Source organism: Urocampus carinirostris, chromosome 20 (genome assembly GCF_059441175.1).
Source record: "Urocampus carinirostris isolate Australia breed hairy pipefish chromosome 20, RoL_Ucar_1.0, whole genome shotgun sequence".
Taxonomy (NCBI): domain Eukaryota; kingdom Metazoa; phylum Chordata; class Actinopteri; order Syngnathiformes; family Syngnathidae; genus Urocampus; species Urocampus carinirostris.
Window position 1 is genome coordinate 1,411,982 of NC_142368.1, and position 24,141 is coordinate 1,436,122.

Genomic DNA, 24,141 nt, shown 5'->3' on the forward strand with positions numbered 1-24,141 from the left:
TTCCCATCATGTAACCATTCAAGATGGCTGATAACAAAGGCGAGCACATAATTAACACTGCACCCCCAAAAAATGTGAATAAAGGCTGCGTCACATAAAATTTAATATGACTGAAAGACAGCGCCAGGGCAACTATAATGTGGAGAATAGTGCCAGATTGCAACACAGATGTGCCTTTTTTTGTTTTCATTGGCTGTTGTCGTCGTAACTGACCAAATTGCATTTGCTTATTATCTTTCCTTAAAGGTACATTGTGTAATATTTGACCGCTTGATGGCACTGTAGTCTAGCGCAGCGGTGCAAACTCGTTTTAGCTGGGGGCCAGATATGCTATAAAAAAAAACTCAAAGGGGGCCGGACTATTAAGTTTAAGAGAAAAAGAGAGGGAGAAAAAGACAGAGAGAGAGAGAGGGAGGGAAAGAGAGCAATAAACAGATAGTGAGAACAAGGGAGACAAAGTAACAGTGAGAGAAAAAGAGAGCAGAATAGAGATATGAAATGAATATAGAGAAAAAGAAAGTGAAAAAAGAGAAAGATAAAAAGAATAAGAGAAGTGAAACGACAGAAAGAAAAATAATCAGCAGGAGAAAGAGACAAAGTGAGGTGAGAGAGAGAGAGAGAGAGAGGTCAAAAAAGGGAAAGAAAGAGGGTGAGAAAGAAAGAGAAAAATAGAAAAAAAGAGAATTAAAGTGTAAAGAAAGAATTAGAGGGAGGGAGAAATAGAGAAAAGAGGAAAAGAAAGAGAAAGAGTGAACAGGAGAAAAAGAGGGAGAAATAAATAAAAAGAAAGGGAGTCAGAGAGATATGGAGAATTACGACCACAATTGTTTTGCAAGTGTTAACTGGCTTTGGTGACATCCTGTGGAAATATTTCAAACTACAGCTCATTTTCCTCCTGCGCTTCTCTCACTCTAGTCTTGAGGGGCGGATTTAAACCATTGGTGGGCCTGATCTGGCCCGCGGGCCGCCTGTGGTCTAGCGTGAACGAAATCCAAAGCTAAATAAGCACAGCGTCACAATACAATGGCAGACAAACATGGAAGCTAATAGGTATGGATTAGTTTTCCGCTAATATGATACCGCTTGTATATGAGTCTTGTCTTACGCAATAATATTCGTTTTTCAAAGTAAAAGACGACGCAATTTGGTGGGGATGCAATGACACCTGCTCAACCATGGAAAGGGGGAAAGACTTTTACAGGTACGTAAATAAAATGTACTGGTAATTTATTTTCCTGGTTTTAGCTTAAAGGACAACAACAGTTCCGCTGAAGCGGCTCGTTTTTGTAGAAAAGTAGGTGAAGCTACGTAAAACAAATACACCTATTTCGGCCCAAGAATTTTTATAAAAATTAACACTTGTATGATAGTTCATGCATTTTCGTCTATTATTCAAAACAATGTATGGTTTTGATTTTTTTTTTACTGAATTGTCTGGCTCCACACTTTTCTTCTCTATAAGTTTCCAAGATGGCAGTACGCGCGAGTGCAGCGGCTTCAGGGGCTCCAGTTCTTCTTTTGTTTTTCAGTGTTCTTTTATCCCTCATATTTTCCCTTCGACTCCTTTCATAACTACAATCATGGACAATCCATCGCATCCACTACACAGCATCATCTCCAGACAGAAGAGCAGTTTCAGCGACAGACTGCTGTCACTGTCTTGTACTACGGACAGACTGAAGAGATCTTTTCTTCCTCATGCCATGAGGCTCTTTAACTCTACCCGGCAGAGTAAAAGCCCACAGTAAACCACACCACCTACATTGCATATTACCGAATCTTATTGCAATATGTATTCTGTGTAGCACTATTTAGTTATTCTATATAACACGCTACAGTGGGCATTTGCACGTCACACTGGGTATTTGTATATTGTATTCTTTTTGTTTTATTATTGTATTGTTCTCAGCGAAGGGATGCTGCTGGAAATGTGAATTTCCCAAAGGGGATGAATAAAGTATCTATCTATCTATCTAATGACAATAATAGTAAATTCAATTCTATTCTATCAGTAAGATCAAACATCTCGTTGGATCCGGCCATCTCTGTCTGTCCCTCACCTCCTCATACACCCCCCTCCGGAGGAAAACAAAGCCTATGCAACAAGCACAGTACAAAAATCTTCTTTGTTCCTTTATCTCTTTGTTTTCCTTATCCTCACTGTAAAATGTGTATCTGGAGTGCCACTTCCAGCTTCGTTGTCACAATATATCCCATATTGTAACAATGACATTAATGGTATATTCTATTCTAAAAAGGTGCCCCCCTGCAAAATATTGATCGCCATGTTGACGTCGGGCTCTACCTGCACGCTGAGCGGGCTGATGTGAAATTGACTGGATCCCGTGTAAGCTTTGTAGTCCTCCCCGAAGACTTTCCTGAAAACAGACAGCACCTGCACACGGAGAGGGAGAAGAGTTGCAGAAGGAGTTCCACCCCACCGACAATAATCAAGAGTCTACCTGTTCCTTGTCCGCCTCAGTCCGCATCTTATCAGCGTAAACGAGGGCCGCGTGTCGGCCGGGGTGGAAGCTTCCCGGCGACTGGTCGGCCTGCATTAGCTGACACCAACGGAAGACGTCACGGAGGTTGAACTCCCACGGACTCCCTCTCTGACCCCAGCGTCGCTCCACGCTGACTTCCTGGTAAAGCTAAAAATAAAAATGGCCATCAGACGATCCCGTGCACATATATCAAGACTTTCACTGGGTACTACCGTAAATCCCGGACTATAGGCCGCTACTTTTTTCTCAAACTTTTAACCCTGCGGCTTATTCAGTTTCTAACGGCCGCCAGCGGCGCTCGAGTACAAAAGGTAAAATTTAGACCGGTGGAATATATGCGGCGAGGAAGACTGCAACTTCTTGGCTTGTGCATAAATCAAATGAGAGTAAACATACCCTCATCATGCAAAATGCAAAAAGAAAGGCACATGACGAAGCTTTCAAGATAAAAGCCATCGAGCAGTCCGGACGGTTTACAAGTATGGTATGTTTTTTTTACCAGACCCGTTTACTGTGTTGCGAGCGTGTTTTGGAATAAGGGAGCGTGGGACGAGGTCTATATGACACTGAGGAAGACGACTTTGATGGCTTCAGTTCTAAGGGGGAAGATAAGGACGGTTTACCGTGATTTTTACAAGTACGGTATGTTTTTTTACTGTGTTGCGAGCGTGTTGCTACCATTAACTGCCCTGTCACAGGCACCGTTTGTGATGAAAGTTATATTATTATTATTAAAGCTTTGAAAACTCTCTCGGTGTACCGTCTTTCTTTGAAAATATGTGTAACCCATGTATAATATGTATTTGCAACTGTATATTTTTGTAATCTATTTATTTTAGACACTTATTCTGATATGTTTTGCACAGGCGAATTAAGAAGGAAGGGCGAAACAAACGCGGGATGACATCTTTCTGACATCTTCGCAACATTGCTAAAATTCGTCCTATGCTGTCTCCGTCGGATGCGGGGATTATCATTCATCCCGTCTCGATGACTGTAATGCACTACTCTCCGGTCTCCCAAAGTCCAAAATCGTGAGCCTTCAGGTAGTACAAAATGCTGCAGCCAGGCTTTTAACTAAGACAAGAAAGTTTGATCACATGACCCTGATTTTAGCTAACCTGCATTGGCTCCCTGTCAGCTTAAGATGTGATTTCAAGGTTCTGTTGGTAGTAAACAAAATCATGCATGGACTTGCTCCCTCTCTTATCTTTCAGATTTCATTTCCCCCTATGTTCCAGTCCGGAGCCTTCGCTCTGAAAACGCCGGTCTACTTGTTATCCCAAGAAAAAATCCGCGGGTTTGAGAGCGTTCTCAATCCAGGCCCCAGTCCTGTGGAATGCTCTTCCCCCTGAGATCTGATCTGCAACCTCAGTGGAAATGTTTAAATCTACGCTTAAAACACACTTCTACTCTATAGCATATGAATAACCTATATTATATATATGTTGATAATATGTGTATTATTTGCCCTCATGTTGGTTTTAGATCAGGGGATGGTCTCATAATAGTCTGTAATAATAGTTTGAAATAGTCTTTGATCTGTGCAAGCCTTTGAGACTCTTTGTGATTAAGGGCCAAACAAATAAACATGACTTGACATGTTTGTTTTAATTGAAATGAATCGTCTTTATCATTGACACACACTGCTCACTCGATATAGAGTTCCTAGCAGTGTCGTGTAGACCCTTGTATCTACCGAGAGAGCTAACTGTGGTCATTGTGCTTGCCGTTTACGTTCCACCGGATGCTAACGTTAGCATAACGCTAAATCTCCTGCCCGCTGCTATCAATAAACAGCAGCTTGCACACCCCGACGGAGCTTTTATCGTCGCCGGCGACTTTAATCGGACATGCTTAAGGACTGTACTTCCCAAATTCATTCAATACGTGGACTGAGCAATTAGGGAAAAAAACACTGGACCGTGTGTACAGTAAAATCAAACATCTCGTTGGATTCGGCCATCTCTGTCTGTCCCTCACCCCCTCATGCACCCCCCCCCCCCTCCGGAGGAAAACAAAGCCTATACAACAAGGACAGTACAAACATCTTCTTTGTTGTATTATCTCTTTGTTTTCCTTATCCTCACTGTAAAATGTGGAACTGGAGTGCCACGTCCAATTTCGTTGTCACAATATATCCCATGTTGTAACAATATATCCCATGTTGTAACAATGACAATAAAGGTATATTCTATTCTATTATCCTCATTAATATCAACATTGGGAAACATTGTCATGCAACATTATTGGTCATTGCACTCTAGGGTAAAGATATAAGGACAGTCATGAGAAGGTTATAACTTATTTTTCAAACAGAATATTAACCGAGCTGAAAGCAAAATGTACTTGCAAGAGGTGATAAAAACTGACCCGGTCGCTGAATTCCACCATTCTAGAAAGGATGTCTTTATCGATGGCTGGAAAAAGGGAACTTGCAATGAACTCCATGTCTTTACTCGTGAGATGGTCCACAAAAACCTGCAAAGATAGATCAGACCTAAAAAAAAAAGCACTAAAGCACAAAGAAGGACGTGGAATTTAAAGCTCGTCGTTACCTGTGTGAATCGGTTCAGGAAGGATTTGGGGAGGCCCTTTCGCCCCCCACCTTGTGTGTAGGGGTTCTGGCAGCCAAAGATTTTGGTCTTATCCTGCTGTACGCTGAAGCTCATTCCCAGTTCCGGCACGAAGACTTCGGCCCGGTGGTCAAAGCAGGCGTTCAGTCCTTCCAGCACCGACTGCGACGCTAGATTCAACTGTGACAGGCGAGAGCGTTAAATTTTGACGCCTTCCGCACAATCGCGACCAGCGCGTGAAGGAATATGCGTACCTCATCCAGAAGAACCCAATGGCCCGCCTTCAGGGCGGCCAGAAGCGGTCCGTCACGCCAAGCGAACTCTCCGCCCTTTCCCCCCTCCACGGGCAAGTCCGTCCCGAACAAATCGGTAACGTCCTGCCAGAGAAAACGCGTCAAGATCAATGTTCCCTCTGAGCTGCGCGTGTGCGCAATTGCGCACTACCCCAGAGCTTTTCCGCGCAAGAGAAAATCTAGCCAGCTCACAAAAACCAGGGCTCGAAATTGCTAACTAAGAAGCCAATTAAGTCAAAGTTACAGCGCATGAAGGTCAAAATACACGGGTTCCCCTGACGCTGTGTTCTAAATGCGGTATTTTGAAGTCAAGGTCGAAGTACAACGAAGTTGAGTCAAGTCAGTAGAGTTTTTCGAGAACCGGCTTCTTCGGCTCGGCTCGCTAAAAAGAACCGGCTCTTTCGGGTTGTTTTTGCTTCTTTCATCCCTACGCGACCAAATATGATGTAAAATTGTGCACAAACAGACTTCAAGAAGAGCAGGAAAAATTCAGAAAAAAGCTAGAAGAAGAGAAAGAAGCAAATGAAGGGAAAAAAATTAATAGAGAACAAAAAAAGCAAGAAAAAAGTAACAGCTAGGAAAAAATAAACACAATGAGAATTTTTTAAAGGAATTAAAAAAAAAAATAGAAAAAAAATTGAGGAAAAGAAGAAAAAGTTTGTGTTGCATTCAAATAATTTCCAATTATACCAAGTTAATCTTGTTGCCAACATTGTACTTCCACTAAAAATGTAATTAAATACAGTTCTGTATCGTGCAACTGACTCAATAAGCCCCCCAAAATGTTAGTATTATGCGACAAAAGATACCAGGAATAAAAGAAATGGAAATCTTGTGAGAAAATTGTAAAAACAAATGACGTTTGTAGGCAATCGTACATGAGTCAATTCATTCATAAGAGAAAAATAATTTTGCATTGCCGGAAACTTGATGTCAAGTTCTGGACATGTTTGCTAATGATTTAGTTGCCACACTTGGGATTGCTGTTGCTCACTGTTCTTTCAAGCGTTGATCACAGACTTTGTGTGAGCGCTCAGACCCGTGCAAAATTACAGGGAACATTGGTCAAGATCTGCCAGGGCAATTCCACGGCCGCAAGTGCCACCTTACCGTTTGCTCCGACAGGTTGATCCTGATGAGACGGTTCCCCGAAGCTCGGGCCAGGGCCGACACCAGGCTGGTCTTGCCCACGCCGGGGGACCCCTCCAGCAGAACAGGCCTCTGCAATTTCAGCGCCCGCAGGAGGCGGCAGATGTTCATGGCCGTGGTGCCGGCCGCCACGCTGTAGTCCTGCAGATCGATGTCCTCGGCGGCTGGACCTGAAGCAGGTGGGCACAGAAAGCTGATAGCGACTGATGGTGTGGATTCTCAATGTGGGTGGACGCTACCTAAAGGAATGAAGAAGGGAGGAATTCCAAAGAAGTCCGGGCCCCACCGAGGTTCTCGGAGAAGGTTGTTGTCGTATATGGCCGGGGAGTTGAGCATCTTATGGTCCACTCCCGTCATCTGCGCAAGGCGTTCTTGCAAGAAGACCAAGCACTGGCGGCGTGCTGCTATAGCAACGCTTCCACTAGAAACACTCGTTCCTGAGCATTCAAACAGGACTTTAGCTTCCACGATTTTGTTCTTCCTTGCAGAACGAGTCCGACCCGACAATCGACTCACCTGAGCCGATCCCGTCAATATAAACCAGACAGGCGGCGTGGAGAAGCGATTGGACGGCATTCTGCTTGAGATCCCACTTGGCTTGGCCCTGGTCCCGGCAATGGCCTTCTTCGCACACAGTGTTGAGATATTTCACCCAGGAGAGGACATCACGGACGCTTATGAGACAATGGCGGCCGAAATCCTGTCGGGTCAACCACTCGGTGAAATCCAGGATCACGTCAGCAATGGCTCCGCCTGCGTGACCACACATTTAAAATTATGCAGCGAAGCGGTGTTATGCAGTCGGGGGAGGCAGGTGAGGATGTGTCTCACCGGTCATCATGAAAATATAACATTTTAAATATATTAAATGATGATATGTATTCAATGTTTGCATTTTCTTGACTAACTTTACAATTTTTGGATTTTTTTCCCAAAATGGATGACTTTTCACAGGATATTGTGAATTTTATGGAAAAACAAGGAGAATGCAATGCATCACTGGGCTGATCATCTGCAAAGAGTGAGGCACGCACTTATCTTGCCTCAAGGCAGAGTGTTTAAGTGACATCGAGGAGACAAGACAAGAGAGATATTGGTAATATTAGAAAATGAACAGCAAGTGATGGAATAATGTACATAGGTTATTCAACTTTACTATAATCTATGTGTGTTATATGTTTGCTTGAAATATTGTCCTGACAAAATAGGATGATTTTCACAGCAAAGGTTTTCCACTGCACTGTTACAGATTTGACCGCAGGCCAAGGTTCTTTCTTGAAGATAGCGTGAAGAGAGTTAATCAGTCACATTTCAAATAACAAGTTGTTGTTTAAATACTGGTTTCAACTGGAACATTTAACCTTCAAACGCACCCCTTCCGTTTAGCATTTGAAACGACATTGTAAATAGGGCGTTCCTTTTCTAGATAAAAGGCAAGCAGAGGGAAGACTGTTTTGGAGTGAGTTGGAGGATTGTAAAAGAAGTTTTCCGTTCATTTCCCTTGGAAGTAAAACCATACACAATTCTCTGTCTTTTGTATGCAGGTTTTTGTTAAAAGTGTTGGGTTCAACCTGACATTTAAGTCAAATTTCTTCGCGTTGCATAGACTTTTCATCATGGTGGATTACTCATCTTTTGATGCAGCGCAGAGACTTAGTTTATAAAGACAATGTTTTTTCCCTTTGCTGCAGTCTATATATTTGCTCTGCAAATTAAACGATGAATAAGTTGTAGGACTCTTTAATTGTAAATCTGCCTGTGCCCAACGAAACACGAACTGCACGTCACTGGTTGTAACTGTTTGCAAGCGGTCTTACTGTCCAGCGCCAACTCAGGACGAATATTGTGTCGTATGATCTGACGGAGGTCACAGCGCTCGTTGCTTTGGGGACACCAGATCTCTGTGAAGCGGTTTCTGAGGGCAGGAGAAAGCTGCACAAGGATACAGAGTCAAATTGATGTCCGCAACTGATCCGTAAAGAGTGCCGCCATGAGTGCTTGCCTCCTTCTTGCCGAAGTCCCCCCCAGGGTTCATGGTGGCCACCAAACGGAAACCTTGGCCCGCTCGGATCAGCTCGACATCGCTGTCGTCTCCGCTGCCCTTCTCGGCAAGGACGAGGGTCTTGTCCGTCTCCAGTACGCTGAGCGCGAGAGGAAAACCAATCATTTTCTCAATACGTGGTAAGACCAGAATTGCAGTGGCCTTGAAAAATAGTGTTGTTTTTTTTCTATATTGGAGCAGTGTTCTGGTTTGCCCGCGTCCCTGCGTCCTCGATGCATGATTTTTGCTGGGGACGCATAGTCTCAAATCAAGATGCGTCCCCTGGACGCAACTTTGACACAAAATTGTCATTATTAACCGATTACAAAGATTTACCGCACTCGGCCAACGAGATCTCGTTGCTTTGAGATGACGTCATTGTTGTGGTGGTTGTCGTCGATTTAAGGTGAAAATCAAGACAAAATTGGTCATTTCTCCAGTCTCAGTAATAAGTCGAAACATAATTCAGAAAGTGATAACAACGTCAATAATTCCGGCACGAAAAAAACGGCGGAGAAATTCGTTGGAAGATTGCGGCGGCAAGGAAAACACGTGTGTTGAAGCGAACGATTCGACGAAAGAAAATAAACAAAAGAATACTCCTAGCAAGAAAAGGACTTTTCTGGCAAAATGGACTCAATTATATTCCTGGTGACGCTATGAGGAGGATGATAATGGATTGGACCTTGAGAAGGCATTACAACTGTGACGGGACAGCAAACCACGAAGAATATATGAACTGTAAAATCCGAAGCGATAACTTCTTTGTATTACCAATTACCTGATGATTAAAACTGCATGAATATACAGACTATTATTTCAGCAACACTATTTTATATAATGTACAATATTGTGAACTAAAAAATCTGAAGTGATAACTGCGTTGTATTACCAATCAACTGTGATGATTAAAACTGAATGAAAATATAGATTAATATAATTATTTCAGCAGATATATTTGGTATAATGTCCAATATTGTTGTGAACTGAAAAATCTTGAAGTGATAACTGATTTGTATTACCAATAAACTGTGATGATTAAAACTGAATGAATATAAAGATTTATATGATATATTTGTCGCCGGTTGACAATGTCAACCTCGATAACACAAAACTTTGGGGAGCCATAGATCTCTGTCGGGACCCATACATTTTTGAGCATGCCAGTCCCCGGGACCCATCACTTTTCACAGCTCAAATGAACACTGTTGGAGTTAGCTTAAATGGCCAACGCAAGGTACCTGTTAAGCCGCTCGAGAACGGAGTCGTCCGTCAAAGAGATCTCGTCCATGAGGAAGACGCCATCTTTTTTCATGGCCAGGACCAAAGGCCCGTCGTGCCACTCAAACAGTCTGCGTTCATCGCCAGCCACCTGCCCATAGGTACAAAAGACATTCGCTCACCTCTTTTCCATATTACCACATGTGCGGTCCCTTCTCAAGGTTTCTTCATTTTCCTCATGTTGAGGTTTTTGAGTTTTTCCTTGCCCTCATGTTGGTTCCAGATCAGGGGATGATGTAATAATAGTCTGAAATAATAGTCTGTGCAATAACCTGTGCAGCCCTTTGAGACTTTTCCTTCTTTTTTTTACGTCATCACTTAAGATTCACATTGCTACTAACCGTCTTTCGGGATTTTCATTTCAGGTGAAAGTGTAGTTTTTGTCATGATTTTCCCTTTTTAAATTTTGACATTTAATTCTCTCAGCTCGGTGGCCTTGGAGTAGGGCACCCGCCCTGAGACCGGGAGGTCGCTGGTTCAAGCCTCGGCCGAGTCATACCTCAGACTTACAACATGGCCTTCCTGCTTGGCGCTCGGCATTAAGGGTGGAATTGGGGGGTTTGCTCACCAAATGACTCCCAACACAGCAAGTTGGGTTGGGCGAGGGGGCTGGGAATCCCCTCCTCTCTATCGATTTCCCAGAAAGAGTCAGAAAAGACTCTAGCCACCTCCCACTAGGGGGACGTGGCTCTGGTCTCTATATATATATATATATATATATATATATATATATATGTATTTTCTCATATCGACCGACAAGACACACGAGTGTGCAGATAACACAGGTGTCAAACTCACGGCTTGCGGGCCACATCCGGCCCGGCGTACAATCATATCCGGCCCGCGAAATTCTTTTATATCCATCTACTATAATGGCCCGGGCCTATAAAACCCTGATAACTTTCAAATTATACTCGGATACTAAAAACCACAATGGCCGAGAAAACGATGTTAACTGACATTGCCGGTAAACCCGTGTGTCTTATTTGTGGAGATTTTGTGGCTGTCATTAAAGAATTTAATGTAAAACGGCACTGCAAGACAAAACTTCAGAGTAAGCAGAAAAAACTTAAATCCTGAGAAAAGTGAATCCCAGGAAATGAGTGATAAGGGGAAGTGGAAAACAGTGACAACGATTGAGACAAAGAAGGGAATGATTGCCAAATTTGAGGATAACCAACAAAGAAGAAGTTAGTACCAACCCTGTTAGTACCGTGTTACTGCTGTATTTCTTAATTGTGTTTTTGTGTCTCTGTGACATGACACCATGTGTGTTTGTTGTTAAAACTTTGAAAACTCTTTTGTTGTGCACGTTCTTTCTTTGTAAATATATGTGGGATTGTGCGGCTTATAGTCCGATGCGGTATGTGCAAGTGCAAAATGTTTTTATCTTGAGTGCGGCTTAACTGAAAGGGTTCTATCTAGATTCTTCACTTTTACTTTATTTTAATTCATTGATTTTATTATGTTTTATCTGTGGTTTTAATGCATTTCAAAACCCACATTTTAAATTTTCAATGTCTTTTCTTCTATGTTTTAACTGTAATTGTGTGTTTTTAACCTGTCTCTTTGCCATTTCTCTAAAGCACTTCGAATTGTGCTATACAAATAAACTTGCCTTGCCTTTATCTTCTTTGTTCCTTCATATTGTGTAAATAATAACCTTATCGTCTTTGTTCCTTTATCTTCTTTGTTTGTTTTATACTCACTGTTAAATGTGAAACTGGAGTGCCACATCCAATTTCGTTGTTACAATATGTTCAATCCATTTTCTCATCTCATCTCATTAGCCGTACCGCTTATCCTCATTAGGGTCGCGGGGGGCTGGAGCCCATTCCAGCCATCTCCAGGCAGTGGGCAGGGGACACCCTGAACTGGTTGCCAGCCAATCGCAGGGCACACGGGGACAGACAACTCACTCGCTCATTCACACCTAGGGACAATTTAGACCGGCCAATTCACCTGAAATGCATGTTTTTGGAATGTGGGAGGAAACCGGAGTGCCCGGAGGATGACAATAAAGGTATATTCTATTCTATTCTAGTCATGCTGCTTATAGAACTGAAATTATGGTAATTGGCTTGCGTGGGTTTCCTCCGGGCACTCCGGTTTCCTCCCACATTTCAAAGACATGTATTTCAGGTGGATTGGCCGGTCCAAATTGTCCCTAGATGTGAATGATGAGCGAGCGAGTTGTCTGTCCCCGTGTGCCCTGCGACTGGCTGGCAACCAGTTCAGGGTGTCCCCTGCCCACTGCCCGATGATTGCTGGGATGGGCTCCAGCACCCCCGCGACCCTACTGAGGAGAAGCGGTGCAGCTAATGAGATGAGATGAGACTTTAAAAAGTCAGCACCTGAGGGGAATGTCTGACGGGTCGCAGGCCGCCGACAAAGTCCGTCGTCTCCATGTGCAGGTGGCAACTCACAGCGAAAAGAGTCTTCTTACTCAGCGCCGCATACATCTGGCAGATGGTGGTTTTGCCACAGCTGAGGAGACGTGATCATCCATGACATCGATATTAAAGAAAAATGAGATGAAGGTCAAGCCGACCGATGAATTTTACCCAGTGTCTCCCACGAGCAGCACCGATTCGCCAAACTTCAGGGCTCGTCCTACCAGCACAGCCAGCCTCCTCATGCTGTGCGTCCACACCACGTGACCAAAACTCTCAGCAACCGTGCCCAAGCTTTCTGCACCGGGACCTGTCGGTCACAGTGCGGAGACGTGAAGGACAGAGAAACACTAAGAGGGAAAAATACTTCCAAAATGACTGCGGACTCACTAAAGTGCTTGTTGACCTGTTCCTGAGAGAACAGTTTTTTGGGGTCAACGGTCCTCTTGAAGATCTTCTCCAAAGTGGAAAGGACGGTGGCCTCTTCCTCAGGCTTACGGACACGTCCCGCCAGCAACATGTAGCCTGAACACCAGAAAAAAAGCAGCCGTGAGGCAGAGAAATGAGGCAGCCTGGCCACATTTTTCTTACCATCGTCGGCCAGGTGCTGCAGCCAGTCGCGAGAGTTTTCCGTGGAATCCTCTCGCTGGTAGCGCTCGGCCCAGCGGAAGAGATCCCTGAGCGTGATGAAGCCCTGCTTGCCTGCAAAGACTGTGGAGCCTCGGCGCATCGACTGCGCCAGCGGCGTGGACAATAATCCGTGTTATCAGGTTTTCATAAGTGGCCTAGGTGATAGGGAGCATACCTGAAGATGGTTCATGACCTGGACCAGTTTGGTGCAGTAAGAAGGCGGCATGGTGCACCTCTGCTGTAGGATGCTCTCCAGCTCGGCGCTGGGCAGCTCGTCAAAGTGCAGTTCCACGAAGCGGTTCCGGAACGCTCGAGAGAGAACCTGCAGGCGAGCTTAATATTTGGACAAATGCGCCGAGATGCGGCAACTTGGCAGGACGAGCCTTACCTTCCTCCCACCATAGAGGCCGGGCGGGTTCTGGGTGGCAAAGAGCATAAATCTGGGATGGGCCTTGACCACTTCCTGGGTCTCCACCACCAACAGCTCCCTGTTGTCATCCAGCAGCCGGTTGAGGGCCTCCAGTACGTCGGTAGGGGCCAAGTTCAACTCATCCAGGATGATCCAGTAACCTTTCCTCATGGCGTCGATCAGAACGCCTGCAGGCCCCCAAAAAGCTCAGTTCGGCTCGAGTGTGTCAATCTTTTACGTGAGCACACTGAAGGATTTTATACATTTGACTATAAAAGATTTTATAAGATTGAATACAAGTTACATTTATTGAGTGCGATAAGGATTTTCCCTGAGTGGGCTTCAGGTCACGCTGTTCCAAATGCGGAATGTTTTGGCTGGGGAATTTTGATAACCGGACTCTGACGAAGGACGGCAGGTATTGTTTTGATAAACGCTCTGCTGTTTTGAGTTTTTCCAGACATTGAGGCCAGGGGGTGGACCCCACGTGGGGGCTTTCCTGGCACGCCCACGGGAGGAGCTGGCACACCAGCTTGCGGAAAAACGTGGGCCGAGGAGAGAAGCGGGAAGATCGAGAGAGGAGGCTAGACAGAGACTCGCGCGACACTAATTCGGCCATATTCGATGGAGTTCACTTAGTTACATTATTTAAGAAATTAAATCTGCCCCTGTGTGGAAATGCTGGTCTCTTGTTCATCTTTTCCGTCAAGAAACGAGCGCGCATTATAGGGTGAATGTAGGTTGTGTTTGGTGAATGGAGTCAGATAACTCATTCGAACAATTTGGTAAACGCTACATTTGAATACTTAATTCCTAACAACACTCACCCTCTTTGAAAGCCAGTTTTCCGTGCTCGTCAGAGGAGTAGCACCCGATGTACTCCTGGATGTCCGTGTGCTCATGGTTGTTGATCCGAACACAACGGTTGCCACTCGCGCCGGCCAACCAACGGATCAGACTGGTTTTCCCCACCGATGTTTCTCCCTGGATCAGTACCGGGTGCCGACTGGGACCAAAACACAGGAAAATGAGCTCACCGTCTCGGAGTCTGTCATTTGTGCTTGTTTGAATGGACAGGCCATCAGGTTTTTCTCCCCAGGAAGAAGTTAAGCATTCCGAGGCCTACCCTGCAGACACCACCCGAGCGAGGTCCCTCAGATTAAGTTTGACGGAGGCGGTGAGAATGTAGCTAGGGTCTGGCATGGGTTCAGAGTCCCCCTGAGGCACCCAGTAGCCCTCCACACATACGCAGGCTTTGCCTAGAGGCGCTGCAATAGGCTGAGGTGGAGAGAGAACAACATTAGAAAATGTATTCGCGGGCTGACCTGCAAGAAAGTACGTATTAAAGGTGGGGGGCGAGGCTCAGGCTCTCAGAGGGTCTCATTAGACCAGGGTCCAGGAACCTTTTTGAGCCAAAGAGCCATAAAAGCAAAAAATGTTTTGAAAAGAAATTGAGGGAGCCACATTATATTTTCAGAATTTTTTTTTTTAAAAACTGCCAAACACGCTCACTAGACAAAAGCTAATTCTTTGGCAGATTTTATTTCACTGTGTGTCATTTGATGATTGAATCAAATGTATGAAACGATAATAATGCCAAATCCTGTGTCCCAAATCAATGTCACTATGCCATTTACAATTTGTCTTCCACCTTCAGATAAGAAGAGTTTTGAGGCCATTTTTTTCCATGAAATTTGTCTTTCATAACGGTTCAAAACAATGTGCATGCAAAGTTCTTTTGTAAAAATGTCACAAATGACTGCAAACCATAAGCATATCGCCATATTCACTGCACTGAGCATGAGAGAGAGAAGGAAGTGCCTTGCCAGCGGTTTTATTTATCAGTTGAAATGGTTTCTTATCAAACTTCTGCATGAAGTTGCATCGGCTATCTATGGACCAAAATCGGGATGAAATCGCTTGACTTTAGAACGCCACAGAGAGATGTGCAATAGTTACGTTCTATTTTGGAGCCATACGTACTCATGAAAAGAGCCATATATGGCTCCCGAGCCATAGGTTCCCTACCCCTGCATTAGACCTTCGTTGATTGTTCAGTTCAAGCAAGTTTGATCCCATTTTTTTTTTAAATTGCGCGGGAAAAAAAAAGAAACATTTTTTCCCCACATTGTATTGTGTCAAAGGAGTGAAGAGAAGGATGGGGCAGAAAATGTAAATGTGACCTGTGATTTAAACAGAGTGATTACTTCTATATAGACCAGGGGTAGGGAACCTATGGCTCGGGAGCCATGTATGGCTCTTTTCATGAGTACGTATGGCTCCGAAATAAAATGTAACTATTGTGCATCTCTCTGTGGCGTTCCAAAGTCAAGCGATTTCATCCCGATTTTGGTCCATATAAAGCCGAAGCGACTTAATGCAAAAGTTGGATAAGAAACCATTTTAACTGATGAATAAAAACGCTGGCAAAGGACTTTGATTGGGTGAGCAGTACATGTGGGCGGATCCCTGCCTTCTCTCTCTCTCGCTCAGTGCAGTCTACACCCAAAGTGAATATGGCGATATGCTTATGGTTTGCAGTCATTTGTGACATTTTTACAAAAGAACTTTGCATGCACATTGTTTTGATCCCGTTATGAAGGACAAATTTCATGGAAAAAAATGGCCTCAACACTCTTAACTGAAGGTGGAAGACAAATTGTAAATGGCATATTGACATTGATTTGGGACACAGGATTTGGCATGATTATTATTTCATACATTTGATGAAATCATCAAATGACACACGGTCAAATAAAATGTGCTGAAGAATTAGCTTTTGTCTAGAGAGCAGTTTTTTCAATTTTGTCTGAAAAAATATGATGTGGCACTCTCAATTTCTTTTTAAAACATTTTTTTGCTTTTATGGCTCTTTGAGTCAAAAAGGTTCCTGACCCCTGATATAGACTAACAAATGATTGTTATACAGATACAGGAAATGAGAATGAGTTCAAATTATTGATAGAAAAAGCATCCAAAGTAATTTAGAGCAAGGGTCTCCTATAAACCTGTGGCTTCAACCAGTCATCCTGTTTTTCGGGTAATTGGTTCAATGTGGGGCAGCACGGCGGCGCAGTGGTTAGCGCTTGTGCGGCACAGTTCATGTCATGGGAACCTGTCGTGGGTTCAAATCCAGCTCCAGACTTCCTGTGCGGAGTTTGTATGCTCTCCCCGTGCTTGCGTGGGTTTCCTCTCACGCTCCAAAAACATGCATTTCAGGTGAATTGGCCGGTCCAAATTGTCCCTAGGTGTGAATGAGCGAATGAGTTGTCTGTCCCTGTGTGCCCTGCGATTGGCTGGCAACCAGTTCAGGGTGTCCCCTGCCCACTGCCCGGAGATGGCTGGGATGGGCTCCAGCCCCCCGCGACCCTAATGAGGATAAGCGGTACGGCTGATGAGATGACTCAATGTGATGTTTGTTGCAATATGTTTATAAACAATCAAAAAAAATGTTAAAATCACAAAAACTATTCACTTTCACCATTGGTTTATTCTTAGCATTCTGGGAAGTGGGTCAATAAATGGATGAGATTCTGTGCCAAGACAGTGATGAGACAGGACTCGTCTCTTACTTTTTTGAGAAACTTGGGGTTTCCTTTCAGAATGTGCTGACAAACCAGTTTCTGGACCAAGGGATGGGACTTCCTGTCTAGCTGAGTTAAAAAGCTGAGGCAGAAACCCTGCAAACAACAAACAAGGAGCTGTAGTCAAAATAGAACATTGGCTTCATGCACTTGCATTCAGTCTTCCCTCTAAGCTGCGCGCGTGCGCAATTGCGCACTGCACACACATTCTCAGCGCACAAGAAAATCGAGTCAGCGCACAAAAATTACTAATTAAGAAGCCAATTAAGTCAAAGTTAGAGTGCATGAAGGTCAAAATACACGGGTTCCCCTGACGTTGTGTCCTAAATGCGGTATTTTGAAGTCGAGTCGAAGTAGAACGAAGTTGAGTCAAGTCAGTAGAGTTTTCCGAGAACCGGCTTCTTCGGCTCGGCTCACTAAAAAGAACCGGCTTTTTCGGGTCCTAAACGTCTCTTCGGGTTGTTTTTGCTTATTTCATCCCAACATGACCAAATATGATGTAAAATTATGCACAAAATGACTTAAAGGAAGGGTTGGATAGAAGAAAAAAGGAAAAAATACCAAAATGAAAAAGGAGTGAAAAGCTGAGAAAAAAAGAAACAAATGGAAGAGAAAAAAGAAGGAACATTTTAGAAAAAAGCCAGAAAAAAAGAAAAGAAAGAAATGTCAGAAAAAAGTAAATAGAGAACAAAAAGAAAAAAGTAACAGCTCGGAAAAAATAACCAATGAGATTTTTTTTTTTGGGTCCTAAACGGCTCTTCGGGTTGTTTTTGCTTCTTTAATCCCAACATGACCACATATTATGTAAAATTATGCACAAAATTAGTCAAAATAGAACATTGTCATTTTTGATTCAGCACGGTGGCGCAGTGGTTAGCGCGTGTGCGGCACAGTTCTTGGGAACCTCCTGTGTGGGTTCAAATCCAGCTACAAGACTTCCTGTGCGGAGTTTGTACGTTCTCCCAGTGCTTGCGTGGGTTTCCTCCGGGCACGCCGGTTTCCTCCCACATTCCAAAAACATGCATTTCAGGTGAATTGGCCGGTCCAAATTGTCCCTAGGTGTGAATGAGCGAGTGAGTTGTCTGTCCCCGTGTGCCCTGCGATTGGATGGCAACCAGTTCAGGGTGTCCCCTACCCACTGCTTGATGATTTCTGGGATGGTCTCCAGCACCCCCGCGACCCTACTGAGGATAAGCGGTGCAGCTAATGAGATGAGATGACCACATATTATGTAAAATGATTCACAAAATGACTTAAAGGAAGGGGGAATAGAACAAAAAAGAAAAAAATACCAAAATGAAAAAGGAGTGAAAAGCTGAGAAAAAAAGAAAAGGGGAAGAGAAAAAAGAAGGAAAATTTTAGAAAAAAGCCAGAAAAAAAGAAGAGAAAGAAATGTCAGAAAAAAAGTAAATAGAGAACAAAAAGAAAAAAGGAACAGCTCGGAAAAAACAAACACGATGAGATTTTTTTTGAAGGAATTTTTAAAAAAGTAGAAAAAAAACACGGAAAAAAGAAAAAGTTCAAAAAATTCTTAATGATATCAAGTGAATCTTGTTGCCAACATTGTACTTCCACTAAAAAATGTAATTAAATACAGTTCTGTATCGTGCAGCCGACTCATTAAGCCCCCATAATTCCTAATATTATGCGACAAAATACGTCAGGAAAAAAAAAGAAATGGATATCTTGTGAAAGAATTGTAAGAACAAACGACGTTTGTAGGCATGAGTCAATTCATTCAAAAGCGAAAAATAATTTTGCATTGCCGGAAACTGATGTCAAGTTTTGGACATGTTTGCTAATGATTTAGTTGCCACACTTGGGATTGCCGTTGCTCACTGTTGTTTTAAGCGTTGCTCACAGACTTTGTGTCAACGCTCCGACCCATAAGGAAAATGACAGGGAACATTGCTCGCATTCCTCACCTCGTAGAGCGAACGCTGAACCACACCGCAACTGTTGGCCGCTACAAATTGGAGCGCCCGACACAGAGTCCTTAGGCTATAGTGCGGTCTTCGGCCCGTACCGTCCACCAGGTGCGTACAGGCCTCCTTTTTGACCGCCAGGTAAAAACTACACAAACATTTGGGACAGGGTTCAGCAATGCATCCTTAGGAAAAAAGTAAGCTCAGAGATCGGTGCGGTTTCAAACCTTATGATTCCATCAATGACATTTCGGTGCGGGTTCAGATTTCGGAGGTAGACCGAGACCAAGTTGTGCAGGTCCCCCTCGTTCTGCAGCTCCTCCACGTACAGCTCCGTGAACCTACAGGCGTCAAACGTTAGCCTTGGTTTTTTTCTCAGGCAACATCAGCAGCAGCAGCTTACCTGTTCCGAAGACCGAGAGGTAAATTTCTTTTGCCCACGTCCGTGGCCGGGTTCATGCAGGCAAATAGTCTAAAGTCCGGGTGGCGAACTAGGGCGGCTAAAGATAAGCAGATAAACCAGATTCATCAATAGGAGACCAAAAACCAGAGAAGGAGCAACGGTGTCATTTTCAGGTAAAAAAAAATAACTACCTAAATCTCCACGGTCCAGCAGAACTAAGGAACCGGCACTGCTCTCCAGCAGGCCGCTCAGACACTCGAGCGTCTCTGCAGTTGCTAGATTGATCTCATCAAGGAGGATCCAGTATCCTTTCTTCACTGCTTTGGCTAACGTGCCCTTGATGGTCAAAAAGACGTTTGTGAAGGCCATGCAGCAAGTAAACAACTTTATATTTGATTATACAATGGCCCCTTTGCGTACAAGCTCCTCTGGTGACGAGAAATTCGAGATATGGAGTGTTTTTCGAGGAGAAACATCTAGCCCGACATGCGAGAGACAATCCAAGTTATGAGGATCTCCAGGGTCTACCACGAGGGGGCCGAGAGCATGAGGCTGAGGCCAGCATCAGCTTGTCCCCATTAGAATGTGCGTTTCCAGCCATATAGTCTCTCCTGCTCCCTCAAACCTCCACACATAGATCATTGTTAGCAACTGATGACTTCCTCCATGATAAGTGCTTATAATGAATTCACAATTTATTTAATTATTATCTTATTTATCTCGTTCAACTACTAGTTTTAGTGATCAGAACGAGGGGTTATATAGAACGGATTAATTGGTTGTCACCAATGTTCCCTCTAAGCTGCGTGTGTGCGCAATTGCGCACAAGAAAATGTAGCCAGCTCACAAAAATCAGGGCTCGAAATTGCTAATTAAGAAGCCAATTAACTCAAAGTTACAGTGCATGATGGTAAAAATACACGGGTTCCCCTGACACTGTGTTCTGAATGCGGTATTTTGAAGTCAAGGTCGAAGTAGAACAAAGTTGAGTAAAGTCTATAGAGTTTTTCGAGAACCGAATTCTTCGGCTCGGCTCACTAAAAGAAACCGGCGCTTTCGGGTCCTAAATGGCTCTTCGGGTTGCTTTTGCTTCTTTCATCCCAACATGACCAAATATTATGTAAAATGATGCACAAAATGACTTAAAGGAAGGGGGGCAATAGAACAAAAAATAAAAAAATACCAAAATGAAAAAGTAGTTAAGAGCTGGGAAAAAAATAAACAAAAGGAGAGAAAAAGAGAAAAAAAAAAGAGCAGGAAAATTTCTGAAAAAAAGCCAGAAGAAACAAATAAAAGGAAAAAGCAAATAGAGAACAAAAAAGCAAGAAAAAAGTAACACCTGGGAAAAATAAACACAAAAGATATTTTTTTAAAAGAATTTTTAAAAAGTAGAAAAAAACAGGAAAAAAGAAGAAAAAGTTTGTGTTTTCCAATGATATCAAGTCAATCTTGTTGCCTACATTGAACTCCCACTAAAAAAAATGTAATTAAATACAGTTGTGTATCGTGCAACCGACTCAATAAGCCCTCAAAAATGTTAGTATTATGCGACAAAAGATACCAGGAAAAAAAAAATGGAAATCTTGTGAAAGAATTGTAAAAACAAATGATGTTTGCAGTCAATTCATTCAAAAGTGAAAAATAATTTTGCATTGCCGGAAACTCAACAAAATGTAAGTTGATGTCAAGTTTTGGACATGTTTGATCATGATTTAGTTGCCACACTTGGGATTATGGTTGCTCACTGTTGTTTCAAGCGTTGCTCACCGACTTTGTGTGAAGGCTCAGACCCGTAAGGAAAACGACAGGGAACATTGCTTGTCACTAATTTCTTATGGGGAAAATGTATCCAAGATACAAGAAATTCTAGATACGAGCTTTATCCAGGAAGGAATTCATCTCGTATGGAGAGGGGCCGCAGTATTTGTCTGTGTTGCCCTTCCCCAGCCACAGAGAGACTGAGCTGGTTTACCTCCACGAAAGCAAAGACCATAGCTGCATCACAAGCTCTAATCTTCTGCTGAGTCTGACTGACTTGGATAGCCATCAAGTCCCACTTCTCCTGCAGTAAGGCAGCTAAGAAGAAAAAAAAAAAAAGAAAAGTCACACACACAAAGGACAGCCGTCAACACGATGCTCACCATTTTCTTTCCCGGCCAAGTCTTTGGGCAGGAAGGATTTACAGACGTGCTCCATGAGCTTGAGGAGATGTTGCCAACGTTTCTCCCGGAAGCACGTCTGCATGTGACCCAAAAAGGCAAAGTTCTGCTTCCTGGAGAAGGTCTGGGAAAACAAGTCCTCGAAGCCCTCTCGCAGGGGCAGCAACATCTGACGGTGGTCGATGGGTTTGTACCTGCGAGGGTGCGGAGAAGTTCAAACGAGTCATTGGCCAGACGATGTTCTCCTCAATTATTTGGACATTTGTCATAAGTATGAAATTATGGCAATATTTAGTAAATATATGCCGATAAGTACCGTATTTTCCGCACTATAGGGCGCACCGGGTTATAGGGCGCACCCCCAAAAAATAGTTTTTGGTCCTATATCTTCCATACATAAGGCGCACCGGATTATAAGGCGCTACAATGGGAACGTCGACAAAACAGTCAGATGGTTCAGTCCAACTGATTACCCCCTTAACATTCCCAAAGCTTGCAAAGAAGCAAATAGGTGTCGTAGACACGTGCGGATGCGGTGTCCGTACGATGTCACTTAAATGTGTCATTTCAAATATCATTCGGAAGGTTAAAGTCTTGGAATTCAAGAAATGCCAACCATTCCTTAGTTTAGTATTTTCTTTTTCGCTCGCAACTTTACTGTGCATCTGACAATAAACACTTGGAATTGAGTTGAATTCACTCAACTCGTCACAGCAACATCAAGATCGTTCTTAAACAAGATACCGGGAAAATATAAAGCCGCATAGCTCACCTAAGTTCTCACGTTCAATAATGATACGTAACCGTGGTCTTCTTAGAACCGTGAGTGTAGTCAATCCAGGAGAGTAAAATATTTACAAATACAGACTAATGAAACATGTTTCTTTATGGCGTAGTTTAGCAAGCTTGCTATTCAGTCATCTTTTTCGGCCAATGGCAGGGTTTGTTTTGGCCCTCTAGCCAATCCGGGGCTCCGAATAACTTCAGCCAATAGCGATCGATTCAAATGATGATTGACACATCTTTTTTGGCCAATTGCAGGGTTTGTTTCGGCCCTCTAGCCAATCCGAGGATACGAATAACTTCAGCCAATAGCGATCGATGTAACGGATGATTGACACATCTTTTTCGGCCAATTGCAGGGTTTGTTTCAGCCCTCTAGCCTATCCGAGGCTCCGAATAACTTTAGCCAATAGCGATCGATTCAAATGATGATTGACACATTGGTTAGCCAATGAAACGCCGGTATATAAATCCCAGCATACACCGGGACTACTCCACGTTCGGGGGAAAATCGAGTCGGCGGCTGTTGCATAAGTTGCGAGACCTTGCGAATTTTGATATTGAGCCATATATAAGGCGCACTGTATTATAAGGCGCATGGTCAGCTTTTGAAAAAAATTAAGACTTTTAGGTGCACCTTATAGTGCGGAAAATACGATAAGTCAATCAATTCTTCTATTTTTACGATCAGACACTTGCAAAGAAGTTTTTGAGGATGCCAGGGTTTTTCGTTTTGTTGAGTATTATTATTGCACTGTTTGCTATTTTACTCAAACTTCGTCTTTTGACTGTTTTTTGTTATTTTGACTATTATGCAGTGTTTATATCATTGTCACTATCGGCCATTGATGTTCTTTGATTTTTGTTTGTTTTTACAATTCTTTCACAAGATTTCCATTTCTTTTTTTTGTAGTATCTTTTGTCGCATAATATTAACATTTTTGGGGGGTTATTGAGTCGGTTGCAAGATACAGAACTATACGTAATCACATTTTTTAGTGGAAGTACAATGTTGGCAACAAGATTGACTTGATATCATTGGAAATTATTTGAACGCAACACAAACTTTTTCCCGTGTTTTTTTTTCTACTTTTTAAAAATTATTTTAAAAAATCTCATTGTGATTTTTTTCCTAGCCGTTACTTTTTTCTTTTTGTTCTCTATTTACCTTTTTCATTTGTTTCTTTTTTTCCTGTCGTTTTTCTCTTCCTTTTGTTTCCTTTTTCTCAGCTTTTCACTACTTTTTCATTTTGGTATTTTTTTTTCTTTTTTTTTCTAATCCCCTTCCTTTAAGTCATTTTCTGCACAATTTTGCATAATATTTGGTCGTGTAGGGATGAAAGAAGCAAAAACAACCCGAAGAGCCGTTTGGGACCCGAAAGAGCCGGTTCTCTTTAAGTGAGCCGAGCCAAAGAAGCCGGTTCTCAAAAAACTCTACTGACTTTACTCAACCTCGTTCTACTTCGACATTGACTTCAACATACCGCATTTAGAACACAGCGTCAGGGGAACCAGTGTATTTTCACCTTCATGCACTGTAACTTTGACTTAATTGGCTTCTTAATTAGCAATTTCGAGCCCTGATTTTTGTGCGCTGGCTGGATTTTCTTGTGCGCTGAGAATGTGTGAGCAGTGCGCAATTGCGCACGCGCGCAGCTTAGAGGGAACATTGCAGGTAAGCCGTAGTCATTATCCCAGCTTAGAGGGAACATTGGATATGACCAAGGTAGATAGATAGATAGCATTTAACGTTGAATATATCATATAGCGGGCAGCACGGCGGCGCAGTGGTTAGCGCGTGTGCGGCACAGTTCTAAGGTCTTGGGAACCTCCTGTGTGGGTTCAAATCTAGCTACCGGACTTACTGTGCGGAGTTTGTATGTTCTCCCCGTACTTGCTTGGGTACTTGCATGGGTTTCCTCCGGGCACTCCGGTTTCCTCCCACATTCCAAAGACATGCATTTCAGGTGGATTGGCCGGTCCAAATTGTCCCCAGGTGTGAATGAGCTTG

The 24,141-nt window shown here is 43.3% G+C and overlaps 1 protein-coding gene across 1 annotated transcript in view; it reads right to left on the bottom strand.

The window, feature by feature from the left end:
• Positions 1-24,141, bottom strand: part of mdn1 (midasin AAA ATPase 1) — a 105,863-nt gene that overhangs the window by 54,496 nt on the left and 27,226 nt on the right. Inside the window, exons 16-41 of the mRNA XM_088324684.1 lie at positions 21,330-21,541; positions 21,161-21,264; positions 19,380-19,524; positions 19,189-19,285; positions 19,013-19,126; positions 18,786-18,933; positions 16,849-16,956; positions 14,403-14,554; positions 14,104-14,282; positions 13,256-13,464; positions 13,043-13,189; positions 12,829-12,970; positions 12,628-12,762; positions 12,409-12,547; positions 12,199-12,331; positions 9,805-9,935; positions 8,525-8,663; positions 8,340-8,454; positions 7,039-7,275; positions 6,762-6,959; positions 6,484-6,692; positions 5,335-5,457; positions 5,063-5,260; positions 4,878-4,985; positions 2,463-2,651; positions 2,306-2,395 (exon numbers count right to left, since the gene is read on the bottom strand). Of these exons, the coding sequence (XP_088180810.1) occupies positions 2,306-2,395; positions 2,463-2,651; positions 4,878-4,985; positions 5,063-5,260; positions 5,335-5,457; positions 6,484-6,692; positions 6,762-6,959; positions 7,039-7,275; positions 8,340-8,454; positions 8,525-8,663; positions 9,805-9,935; positions 12,199-12,331; positions 12,409-12,547; positions 12,628-12,762; positions 12,829-12,970; positions 13,043-13,189; positions 13,256-13,464; positions 14,104-14,282; positions 14,403-14,554; positions 16,849-16,956; positions 18,786-18,933; positions 19,013-19,126; positions 19,189-19,285; positions 19,380-19,524; positions 21,161-21,264; positions 21,330-21,541 (3,901 nt within the window). The remainder of the gene's footprint in view (positions 1-2,305; positions 2,396-2,462; positions 2,652-4,877; positions 4,986-5,062; positions 5,261-5,334; positions 5,458-6,483; positions 6,693-6,761; positions 6,960-7,038; positions 7,276-8,339; positions 8,455-8,524; positions 8,664-9,804; positions 9,936-12,198; positions 12,332-12,408; positions 12,548-12,627; positions 12,763-12,828; positions 12,971-13,042; positions 13,190-13,255; positions 13,465-14,103; positions 14,283-14,402; positions 14,555-16,848; positions 16,957-18,785; positions 18,934-19,012; positions 19,127-19,188; positions 19,286-19,379; positions 19,525-21,160; positions 21,265-21,329; positions 21,542-24,141) is intronic.